Source organism: Alosa sapidissima, chromosome 22 (genome assembly GCF_018492685.1).
Source record: "Alosa sapidissima isolate fAloSap1 chromosome 22, fAloSap1.pri, whole genome shotgun sequence".
Taxonomy (NCBI): domain Eukaryota; kingdom Metazoa; phylum Chordata; class Actinopteri; order Clupeiformes; family Clupeidae; genus Alosa; species Alosa sapidissima.
Genome location: NC_055978.1, coordinates 6,263,822 through 6,276,190, shown reverse-complemented (window position 1 = coordinate 6,276,190; position 12,369 = coordinate 6,263,822). Strand labels below are relative to the sequence as shown.

Below are 12,369 nucleotides of genomic sequence, written 5' to 3'. Positions count from 1 at the left end.
AGTCTGAGGACTATAGGACTGGTTGCTCAATATCTCCTTCAGCTCCATGTTGCCTGCACCCTCTCCCACTGGTGCAGCATCTTATATCTCCACGCACAGCTGTAGCTTCTCTCGTTTTACAGCTTATCCCAACTGCATGCTAGAATCCGACTGGTGTAGCATTGAGTGCTCTCTGTCCACACCGATTCCATTAAACATGAGGTTCTTTTGCATTATATTCTCGTTCAAAATAACAGAACATCTGGCACCAGCCGTGGCACAATTGGCTGGGGCACCTGCACCGTACAGCGGCAACACCGGTTCGATTCCCGCCCCGTGGTCCTTTCTGGATCCCACCCCGACTCTCTCTCCCACTCGCGTCCTGTCATTCTCAGGTGTCCTATCAAATTAAAGGCATAAAAAGCCCCAAAAATATTTTTTCAAAATAGCAGAACAACATGAGCAACAGAGAGAGAATAGAAAAGGGCGTCCGACAAAATGTTGCATTGCATCACACTGTGTCGTGTGCAGTTAGGACATTCTAATAGAAAACAATTTAACCAATCTGGTTTTGTCGCTAACACTTGCTCGCATCACATGCGGTTGGGACATGGTAACCCTGTAGAAGTAGTAGTTTTAGTTAGTTAGTTAGATAGTTAAGTAGTGTTAAACACATTCGTCTGGATGAAGTGTGAGCAACGATCCTCCAGAACTTTCTGCTTTGCTGGGGTCCTTCAGCAGTCCCTTCAGGACTTTGCAAACTTGTATTGTTAAGAATTCTTGCAGGAAATTAAAGAGATAAAAACTGAAAAAATCACTTCCGTTTTAACTGCATTGTTTGATCATTTGGGATGCTGGTAGTATAGTGGCTAAGGAACTGGCCTAGCAAGCAGGGACCAGAAAAGTTGGGGGTTCCAACTGCCACTGTTATGTTCTTGAGCAAGGCACTTAACCAGAGTTGCTCTAGTAAACTTGGCCCTTGTAAGAATTGATGTATGTAAGTTGCTTTGGATACAAACATCAGGCAATTAAATACGTGAGTAAGAAGTCTCTTGGCTCACTTAGAGAATGATCCGTGACTCAGTATTTCTTCTAGTGCACTTATTCTGTCTACATTGCAATTCAGGGATCCGCTAATTAGCTTTGGTGCTAATTAGCACTGGTGGTTTTGAATAAGATTCCCCATGGATAATTTTGACAAACAAGAGTGGACACTAGGAGTGAATTTAAACCATTAAAGTCCATTAAAGCCCATTGACTTGAGTATTTTATTCTGGCCCCCAGTGACTATGGCTAAAGCAGCATCTTTATTTGAATGTTTGTTCCGTGGTTTGGTCTTCATATCTTCTCTTTGGGCTAGTCTCTGTTCTACTCTCCTCTTTTCGTCTCTCGATTTTTTTTATCACTTCCTGTCCAATATTTTGTTTATTATGTTTCCCTTCCTCATGTCTCTCTTTTGTCTCATCTTGTTGAATCTCTGTCTCGTTCTCTCTCTGGTGCCCTTTGGTGTGAGACGATGTGTGAGGCTTTAAAAGACTGTTGAGATGTTGTTGAGATAGTGTTGAGAGATGCTCTTGCTTTCTTTTTTTATGTTTGAAATTGTTTATTGTACGAAATTGTTTGCCTTTGTTTGCTCTAATAAAGAAGTAATATTAATCAACCTCTATCTCTCCCTCTCTGCCCCATTCCTCTCTCTTTCTCCCTCTCCACCGCCTTCCCTCTCTCTCTCTCTCTCTCTCTCTCTATCTGCCCCTTCCTTCCCTCTCTTTATCTCTCTCTCCCTCTCTGCTCCCTTCCTTTTCCCTCTCTTTCCCTCGTCTCCCCTTGTCTTCCTTGCTCCCTCATTGTACCCCCTTCTCTCTCTCTTAGACGAACAGGAAGCGGCCACGCTACCAGCTGGACAGCTACGGCTATGAGCAGCCTTCACGCAGACAACCACGGCCAGCTGAGACTGAGGACGTCGCAATCAAAGTGAGTGGTCAAACATACACATGGCCAACACACACACACACACACACACACACATGTACATTCACTCACAAACACACACACACACACACACACACACACACACACACACACACACACACACACACACACACACACACACACATTCACTCTTTACTCACAAACACACACACACACACACACACGGTACCATCCACGCAGTACTCATCCCAGTCTGTTTCTGAAGCTTAGCACACACTATTCAAACACACAGATAACTCTGACTCAGAGTGATACACTTTAGCACAGATATACTCAACCACCCACACACTCGTTAACTCTCTCTGACAAAATATACACACTCACATACAGCCAAACATGCAGTAACTCTTCTTTTTCTCTCTCTCTCTTTCTCTCTCTCTATCACTCCCTCACACACACATACACACACACATAAACACACTCACATGAACACAAGCACGTACACACACTCACACGTGCACACGTATGCACACACATAAACACACACACACACACGTGCACATACACTCTCTCTCTCTCACACACACACACACACACACACACACACACACACACACACACACACACACTCTCACATCCTTCGACAGATGCGTGTACATGCACGCTCGCACGCTCCCTGCGTCACCCGTCCTCTTCTCACACACATCCTGCCAGAGGCTTTATACTGAGAGGGATGCTTCCAGTCGTTCTCATCCCGCCGTGACCTTTGACCCCACAAACTCATCCGTGTCACGTCCACCAGTTCATGGTCTCTCTCTTTCTCGCGGAGCTCACAGCGAGCTCACACTGTGCGGAGTCCCCCTGAATGAACTGCAAAGGGCCATGAAGTTCTTGGTCACTGCGGGTCATTACAGCTAACCGCTACAGCTGTAGTACATTTACATTTATTCATTAAATCGCCATTTATCCAAAGCGACTTACAGCAATGGAGTAACGTTTGTAATGATTTAGGCTATTAACATTTTAGCATTTTCAGATTTAAGCTGCAGAGCTACAACTACGGCTATACATTTAAGCAGTGTTGGGTCAGATTACTTTGAAATGTAATCTGACTACATGCCAATTTTTGTAATCAGTCATGCATTGAAAGACATAATCAAAATGTAATCAATCCAGACTACTTGTAATCAGTTGCTACCCAACACTGCATTTAAGCTATTAACATTTAATAATTTTAAGATTTAAGATACAGAGCTACAACTACAGCAATAGAATAACATTTACAGTAAGCTTTTAACATTTGGTAATAGTAAAGTATAGGAACATTTGGTAATAGTAAAGTATAGGAACATTTGGTAATAGTAAAGTATAGGAAGTGGTAATAGTAGTAGTGGTGGTAGTCTGAGTAACACACTAAATACTGCAATTAATGAATAATATTACTTACATGTTTTACGATTTCTCATATTTAGTGATTTGATGGAAATTAATCATATTAAATCGTAGGTTTTGAATTTATAAATTATGTTTTCACATACTCAGTCATTTCTCAGAGCAGTGAAGCCTGCTCTTAGCTTTATATTAGAACATTTAGCTAAACATTCTGTAATATTTCACAGCTTTCTCAACACTTGAATCATTTCACATAACAGTATGCGTCAGAATGTGTGATTATCTGTGTGATTTTGATGTTTCCCATGACTTTATTTTACACGTTGTGATTTTGTTACGTCAGATCTCCCGTAATGAGAATAGTCATACTAGCATCACAGGCTTAGAGGTGCTCTTTCACAGCTAAGTGACATGGCTTTGGGTAAATACCACATCCTGAGCTTAACCAGGATTTCTCACGAGAAGAAAACGCCAAATGACATGTCATTAATTATCTTGTTTATTTTATTTGACTTTTTTTCTGCTTTGAAAGGAAGAGAGGGGGTCTCCATAGGGTTCACTTCCTCTGCATCTTAGAACCTCCCAGAGGAGACGGGAGGAGAGGAGTGTAGACTTGCTCTCTCTGATAATGAGCCTGGTGGGCTCTCACTGCCTACGCACACGCATGCACACACACACACACACACACACACACACACACATGTACATAATTACATGTGTTACATGTATGCATACTGACATGCATTCTCACACAAAGATGCACACATTTGCATTCATGCACTCTTAAACACACACACACACACACACACACACACACACACACACACACACACACACACACACACACAGACACACACACAGACACACAGGCTGTTCTGGTGACTTTTGCCCCTCTGTCACATCCGGTTTGTGTTCACCAAGGTCAGTCCGACTCAACAGTGACATTTTCACATTTGCATCTCTCACTCTCCCTTTCTCTCTCTCTCTCTCTGTCTCTCTCACTCTCTCTCCCCCGCTCTCTTTCTCTCACTCTCTCTCTCTGACCCTCTCTCTATCTTTCTCTCTCTCCCTCTCTCTCTCTCTATCTCTTTCTCTTGTTGTTTCTCACCCCTTCTCATCTTTCTCTCTTCTCCCTCTCTGTCTCCCTCCCTCTGTTTCCCTCCCTATATCCTCTCCCCATCTTTCTCTCTCTCTACATCTTTATCCTCTGTATTACTCTACCCCCCCATTGTTTCTTCCTCCCTCCCTCCTTTCTCTCTCTCTGTCTCTCTCCTCCGCGGCTTCCTCCCTCTCTTTTCTCAGCGCTTCAGACAGCTGGTTTTGATTGTTCACTTTGCCCCTTCCTCACCCTTCTCATAGGCGAGGCAGAGCGTGTGACGCCGGGAGGGACACTTGGAAGGAGTTATGGCCTTTATAAATAAACTAGCTAGGCTAGGCTAACGGGACATGCTAACTTTTTAGGCGTTTTCACTGTAAGACATTTTTTGTAGTTCCCATACCTTTTTTTTTGTAGTTCCTAGAACATAATGTGTGTTCACACTACATGGAACTGGGGGCAATTGTAGTTTCTCTAGTCGCAGTTCCTCTAACCATTTTAACTCCTACTTTGGGGTAGGGCCATTTCCCAGCACATAGGAACCATGATTGACATACATGTTGGCTGTGTGTCTTTCAGAGTTTTAACAATATGTGTATTTGTTCTGAATCGCCAAGGTACAGACCTCAAGGTTCAATATGTGCAGGCGTATGAGGAATACAGCAATGCATTGATTAACTCAATACTCATTCTTATGTTTAGACTGATTGATGAAGCAATTTGTTTTGAAAGAAAGGGGTTGTAGAGAAAGATTTGTCCTTAGGGTTTCTGGAAGGTCCAAACAGTGGTGTGATATGAACCTAACTGTTCCATTCCACAGGGTGCTTTCTCGCTTGTTCTCTGCCATCAGTCTTCTCTGTCTTTATTCTTTAGTCTTTATTGGCCCATAGGGATAATCATTTTACACATCTTATTTCCATGCTCCATAGCAACAGCACAGCAACACATACAACACATAAAACATGTAACACTGTATATCCCATCCCATCATGTCTTTAGCAACTTCTCCTCAAGTAGATCTCTGTCTCTGGGCAATTCCATGCAAAGGTCATCCTTACAATGGAAAAAAAAGTTCTGCATACGCATGATGGAGAATTACACTCTTTTTACATCATAAATATGGTGTGCAACCATACAGAAACAACATTTTTCACATGGTAATATTATACATATTTAAAAAGTGGATAAATGGACCCAAGGTTCAAACAAATTGTGCCATTTGACAAATTCCAGATTGACAAGGGAATGGTAGAGCAATGTCTATGCTTAGCTTGCCTTTAAGAGCACAACTCCTTACATTTGTAAGGCTTTTGTTTTTAAGTCAGCAAGTTCCATGGCCATGTCACATCCATAACATTTTATAGGAAAAGTTTATGCTACACATACAGTGTTGATGCGACAATGTCCATAGTGTCTGTGCAAAGCTGATTTATATCAATGTAAAGTGTGATGACCAAATTGTGCCACTTTCTTGCTTTTAAAACCTTTAATGGTGCGTTATTGATGTGACGTTATGGATGTTACATAATGTGAATTTACAAGACTGGAGACTTTATTATACCTCTGCATATTCTCTTACGCTTGTCAATTTGTCTCCATTTCCTACTCCTGCAACTCATGTGCATGTAAATGAGTGTGTGCATATGTGAGTTTGCTTTTGTTTATAAGTGTGTGTGTGTGTGTCTGTGTGTGTGCATGTGCAAATGCGTGCCTGTGTTTGTGTGTTTATGTGTGTATGTGTGTGTGTGTGTGCGTGTGTGTGTTTGCATGCGCACATGCGTATGCGTGCCTGTGTGTGTGTTTTATGTGTCTGCATTTACTGTATGTGGGTGTTTGTTTGTGCATGTGTGTGTGTGTGTGTGTGCTTGCCTGTCTGTATGTGTTTATGTGTGTCTGTGCTTGCCTGTCTGTATGTGTGTGACTGTGTGTGCGTGCGTGCATGTGTGTGTGTGTGTGTGTGTGTGCGCATGTGCGTGTGTGCACATGTACTTTATGTGTGCAAATCACAAATGAGTGGGTATGGGTTAGGTTGATGCGGGCTCTTGAGACTAACATACCATACATATTTTGTCATCTTGGGTGCAACGGTTCAGGTAGGGCTAGTTATTTAAGGGAGTGGCCACCAAGTTTCATGTTCCCTGGTGTTTCAGTAACCCGGGAATCACTGACAAAAAATTGATGACGGTAAAAGAAAAAAAAAAAATATTTTTTTATATTTTAAATGACTTGTTGTCCTGATTCTTCCTGTGTCTCTTAGTGGGGACTGAGGAAGCAATAATTTCATCGCTAGTTTTTCATGATTACTATTTCAATTGTTTCATATCAAAATTCACTACTTAATTATGTGTTTTATGTAGTTTGTCGAGGACTGGTTCAGACACGTCACATCCATAACGTGAAACCGTCACATCCATAACGCCAGTTTTTCCTACATAATGCATTACGAAAATGACGCATAGTTTCAAAAACACACTTTTTGTGTTCATTCAAGTCTCCTTCATGCTACATATATCATAGTTTCGGCAGTTTCCTTCAAAATTCATAGAGTTTGTAGAAAACCTGTAATCTCTCACAAAAGTGTGTCCATTTCATGTCACATCCATAACGCTGATAAAATGCCTTGTATTCTTAGGATGAAATTGATTATATGAAATTTGAGGATTTCTCAGTATTCAGAGGACAGAGGTTACATTAAAAGTTATGCAAATTAATTCACTGATACTAATTTTGCCCCCACTCTAAGGCATTTTGTTTACCAATATGAGTCCAATTGTCACATCCATAACGCTGGAACTGCCCCTCTCTATCTCTCTCCATCCCTTCTTCTGCACTCCATCTCTGAATATTCACCCCATTATCTTTCAAATTAAGCACAAATTCATAGTGCTTTAATGGTGTTATATAATGTATTTGTTCAACATCCATGTTTCTCTTTTTCTTTCTCTCTCTTCTCTCTTTCTCCTCCTGACTCCAGGTGAGCAGTGGCTTTTTCACCTGGGGAAACAACCTGTCCACCCTTTCCGACATCAACATCAGTATCCCAACAGGTAACCGGACTCTAGCAGTTTATCATACCCCAAAATCTCTTCTCTGTTCTTCTAAAGTATATACAGCTCACCTTGGCTCACCTGGGCTGTGATTGGTCAAAATGGTGATCCAATGCAGAAATCCTTGGCCATGACATTGACTACTTATTTTGCTCATGATATGGGGCAGTGGTAGGGTAGTGGTTAAGGAGCTGGGCTAGCGTGGAGTAGCCTGACAAGTTGTGGGTTCAATTCCCGGCTTCCACCTTTGTGCCCTTGAGCAAGGCACTTAACCCCAAGTTGCTCCGGGGACAGTGTGATCTCTTGTAATATAGTTGACACATGTAAGTCATTTTGGACAACAGTGTCTAATAAATGTAATGTAAATATGTCTTCTAAAACATTGCAGACGTGTTAGCAAGGTTAAAAACTTGATTTTCACCAGAGGTGGTCTTTTCCCCATATACCTTTCTTAATGTGTCAGACACTCACTCACTCACTCACTCAGTTCACTCACATCCACTCATGACTATTTCTAGCCTCTAATGCTGTTTGGGTAGCAGGTTGCACATTCATTGGCTAGTACTTTCCAAATTCCAAATGAGAAGGTCTGCGTGCTAACCAGGCTAACTGCACTGTGGCCTTGTACGTAATAAGCAAATGACCTTTGCTTCCCATTGTAGCCTATGGGCACCTGCTGCACATCTGACCATTGTTACAGAAATTAGGGTGCATGCTAACTTCATGTGACAGCTACACAGTACACACACACACCACACACTCTCTCTCTCTCACACACACACACACACAAACACCACACACACACACACACACACACACACACACACACACACACACACACGCACACACACACACAAACAATACACACTAAGTCCCAGTGTGTCAGAGAAATGAATACTGGCTGTTCTGTAAGAGGATGTGTTGGAATAGAGGTAAATACTATGTTAAGCATTTGTTATCGCTGAGTAATTTTTATTTATACAGAACTTTAAAAAGGAGTCGGATTTGATCCCAAATGTGCTGTATGAAATGAAATGAAATGTCTCCTAATCTTCACTTGACTTGTACTCTTAAACAACTCTGCAGTTGTAAAATAAAATAATGAGGAAGAAAATGGGGAAATGGGTTTTGTAATACTACCTTGGAAGGTTCTAATGGGTTTTATAGCCTTTCCTCCTCTACTTGCTTCCTGCCCAGGTCAGCTGACCATGATTGTGGGCCAGGTGGGTTGTGGGAAGTCGTCACTTCTCTTGGCCATGTTGGGGGAAATGCAGACCAATCGGGGTGGAGTCTACTGGAGCAAGTAATATCACACACACAGACACACGCGTGCACACACACACACACACACACACACATACACACACACACACACACACACACACACACACACACACACACACACACACACACTGTCCTGCACCACACCTCAGACACACATGCACAATAAACTCACATGGCATCACTGAGCCAATGCACACATATTTCCTATTTTCTCTGTCTCAATGCTAATCAAGGTCGTTTCCAAATTAGATAAGATCTTTCCTGCTTTCCTAACACATTTTGTTTAATGCTTTTTTAAGTTATTTTTTATTTTTACTTGCTGAGAGAGTGTGTGAGAGTGTATGTGTTTATGCCTCATGATGCCATCATCTTTCCCCTTATCTTTACTGTACTGTGTGTGTGTGTGTGTGTGTGTGTGTGTGTGTGTAAGATAAGATAAGATAAGATAAGATAAGATAAGATAAGATATACTTTATTGTCCCTCAAGGGGAAATTTGTCTTGGGTTGTAAAATGCCTTCACCGTAAACAGCAATCACATACAACAATCACAGGGCAACATCCCATACAAGCAGGACAACAATTACATACATGCTGGACGACAGTCACATACAAACAGGACAACAATCTCATTATAAAATTCCTAAAATTTGTCTGTGTGTGTGTGTGTGTGTGTGAAAGAAACAGAAATAATGAGTGAGAATGTTTGAAGCTGTTTTGTACCACATGTGTTTGTTTGTGTGTGTGTGCTTATATTTATCCATTTTGTTTGCATTCTCCCACACACACACACAATAACTCATGTTCACTGACTTCTTGCTCTAAAATGAATGAAAGCTATTTGCCGCTCATTTTCTGAGTCTATTTGCAGAGTGGTCTGTGGATGGATCTCTGATTAGCATTTGAAACCAAGATAAACAAACAGACTGACAAATAGAACAGACAAGCAGGCAGCAAAGCAGGCAGACAAACCAACAGAAATAAATCAAAACAAGGAGTCAGCCAGCTACAGATGGCTGCTTGTGTGGATCATGTGATCAGGCTAGAGAGTAGGTGACGTGACTGACAGAAATCTATGACAGAATTAGATAGACAGTCTTGCAGGCAGACTGGCAGACAGACAGACAGGTACAGGGAAATTACAAGTATTTAGCTGACACTTCTTGCCAACTATGGGCAGATAGAGATACACAGACAGACAGACAGACAGACACGCAGACAGGCAGAAAGACAGGCAGACAGACAGTCAGGCAGAAATACAGGCAGACAGACAGACAGACAGATGCAATGGTGGATGGTTCCATGGCTGCCTGGCCTGGCATGGCTAGGCTGTGTTATCTCTGTATGCCAAGACCTGCCTGCTTCTGCATACACTGTTGGAGATGGTGGTGGATGTGTTCCTCTGGCCAAAATGATGGTGCTTCTCAGTCATTTACACTTTCTCAGATTTATCAACCAATGATTATGCAGTAAGCTTGCATCTCTAACCTGTTTTATTGTCAACCGGTCTTTTATGTAATTTCCTCTCACAAATGAACTGTATATAAAGCATGTTAGTATGTGATATAATCTGATTTGATATATTCAATCAGTGTTAATTAGCCCATTTCACAAGATGAAACTAACTTCCTCTGGAACAGCACAGTCCACAGTAAAGTCCACAGTACCCTGCCAGTTAAGGCCTCATTAACATCAACATGGCCGAACACCTGGACACTGTGAAATGGGCTTATTGATCAATATTCATATTTTTCAACCTCCTTCTATTCTATTCTATTCTATTCTATTATATCTCATCAAACCAATTTGTTTAAGGGCCTTACACCTCTGAAGTCTTACTGTTACTGTTACTTTGTATCTCAGATTTTAGCCTTAATAGGCTGTGTGAGAGGCTGTGTGTGTAGAGTCTGCACCATCAATGTGCTCAGGTGTTTGAACTCCTGTAGCTGAGCTTTGATCTAGAGCTTTGTGTCTTGTGTTCCACTGGGCTGTCCACTAACCTGAACGATGTGTTTCCTGTCTTTCTTTTTTTCTTTTTCCTTTTTTTCTCTTGTTTCTTTTTTTTCTTTTCCTTTGTGTTCTCCCTCTCCTGCCTGTTGCTCAGACTCCCTGAGTGTGAGATGTTCCTCGAGGGGATTACAAGGTACTCATTTCAGGGTCTCTTATGTTTTCACACACACACACATGCACGCGCACACACACACACACACACAAACACACATACACATGCATGCACACACGCACGCACACACACACACACAAACACGCACACACACACACACACACAAACACACACACACACACACACACACACACACACACACACACACACACACACACACACACACACACACACACACACACATGCACACACGCGCGCACACACACACACACACACACACACAAACATACTGTACAGTAAACAGTTAAGACACTTGCACTTGCATTAAGGACAAAACATCCATCACAAGACAGATACATTCTGACAGATAAACACACACAAACACACACACACATAACATACAGCCATGTGCTTAGATAGTCAAATTCTGACAGATAAACACACAAACACAAACACAAACACACACACACACACACACACACACACACACACACACACACACATACATAGCCGTGTGCTTAGATAGTCAAAACATCCTTGACAGGACATTTACAACAAATTCACATTCACATAGACATTCATCAGCAGAGATCTACTTCATGAAAGTATCTTTCAGGCTTCTTTCAAGGCCATACAAAGACTAGAGAGGAATGATGAAGAGGAATTATTCATCACTTATTTTTCACACACACCATATCTGTGAGAGTGCCACAGTCTTCAGTAGGCCTCTGGATGGATGTGTGTGTGTGTGTGTGTGTGTGTGTGTGTGTGTGTACATTTGTGTGCTTGCTTTTTCTTTCTCTTCTCTGGACTCTAACACGCGTCTAACGTGACTTACAGCGGGTTTGAGACGGACTCGTCCCTAGAGGACGACAGGAGGTACCACTTTCGCTCTCAACTATGTTTCTCCAGACGTGCAGTGATCCCCTACATCCTCCCCCTTCCCCCTGCCCTCCCCAACCCCAACCCCTCTTGAGGTATAACCCTGCCCCCCCCCCCCCCCACCATCCCCACAACCCCTCGCGAGATATAACCCTTACTCCTCTCATCCCAATCATGGTGACTCGCTGGTTTTGTGCTTCCAGTGAACTAGTGAAGTGGAGTTTGTTTATTTGTTTGTTTGTTTGTTTTGTTTGCGTGCTGCAGTGGTGGGAGTGTCACATCTCAGATATCACCCATCATCCTCTTACCTCTCATCACATCCTCAAACCAGTGGCAACAAATGGCAACTCATAATACCTCTAAAAGTAATGTCTGTGTCACTCACTTGAGCAGCTGCACACTGTATAGCAGTACTTTTAGTCTGGACTAGAGTGATTTCCTGAACTCCAAGTGGCTGCAATCCGTACGAATGCCTTACTAACCATGTTCCGTCAATGAGTGGTCTTACTGTAAAGTGACTGGCCATATCGTATGGAGTGCATAAGAACGGAAGTGGCTCATAGATAAATAAGAGAAGTAAAACATATAGTATGTTCGTGTGACGGTTTTGGAGTGGTGTTGTCTCATTCATTCATTCATT

General features: G+C 42.2%; 1 protein-coding gene across 7 annotated transcripts in view; it reads left to right on the top strand.

Moving 5' to 3' along the window:
- abcc9 (ATP-binding cassette, sub-family C (CFTR/MRP), member 9) overlaps positions 1-12,369 on the top strand; it is a 61,365-nt gene that overhangs the window by 21,503 nt on the left and 27,493 nt on the right. For 5 of the 7 annotated variants that reach the window (XM_042078598.1, XM_042078596.1, XM_042078597.1 and 2 more), the window contains 5 exons: positions 1,849-1,950; positions 7,371-7,443; positions 8,641-8,746; positions 10,830-10,868; positions 11,688-11,726. In XM_042078598.1, the coding sequence (XP_041934532.1) occupies positions 1,849-1,950; positions 7,371-7,443; positions 8,641-8,746; positions 10,830-10,868; positions 11,688-11,726 (359 nt within the window). The remainder of the gene's footprint in view (positions 1-1,848; positions 1,951-7,370; positions 7,444-8,640; positions 8,747-10,829; positions 10,869-11,687; positions 11,727-12,369) is intronic. The other 2 variants (XM_042078599.1, XM_042078600.1) reach the window with 2 other exon arrangements.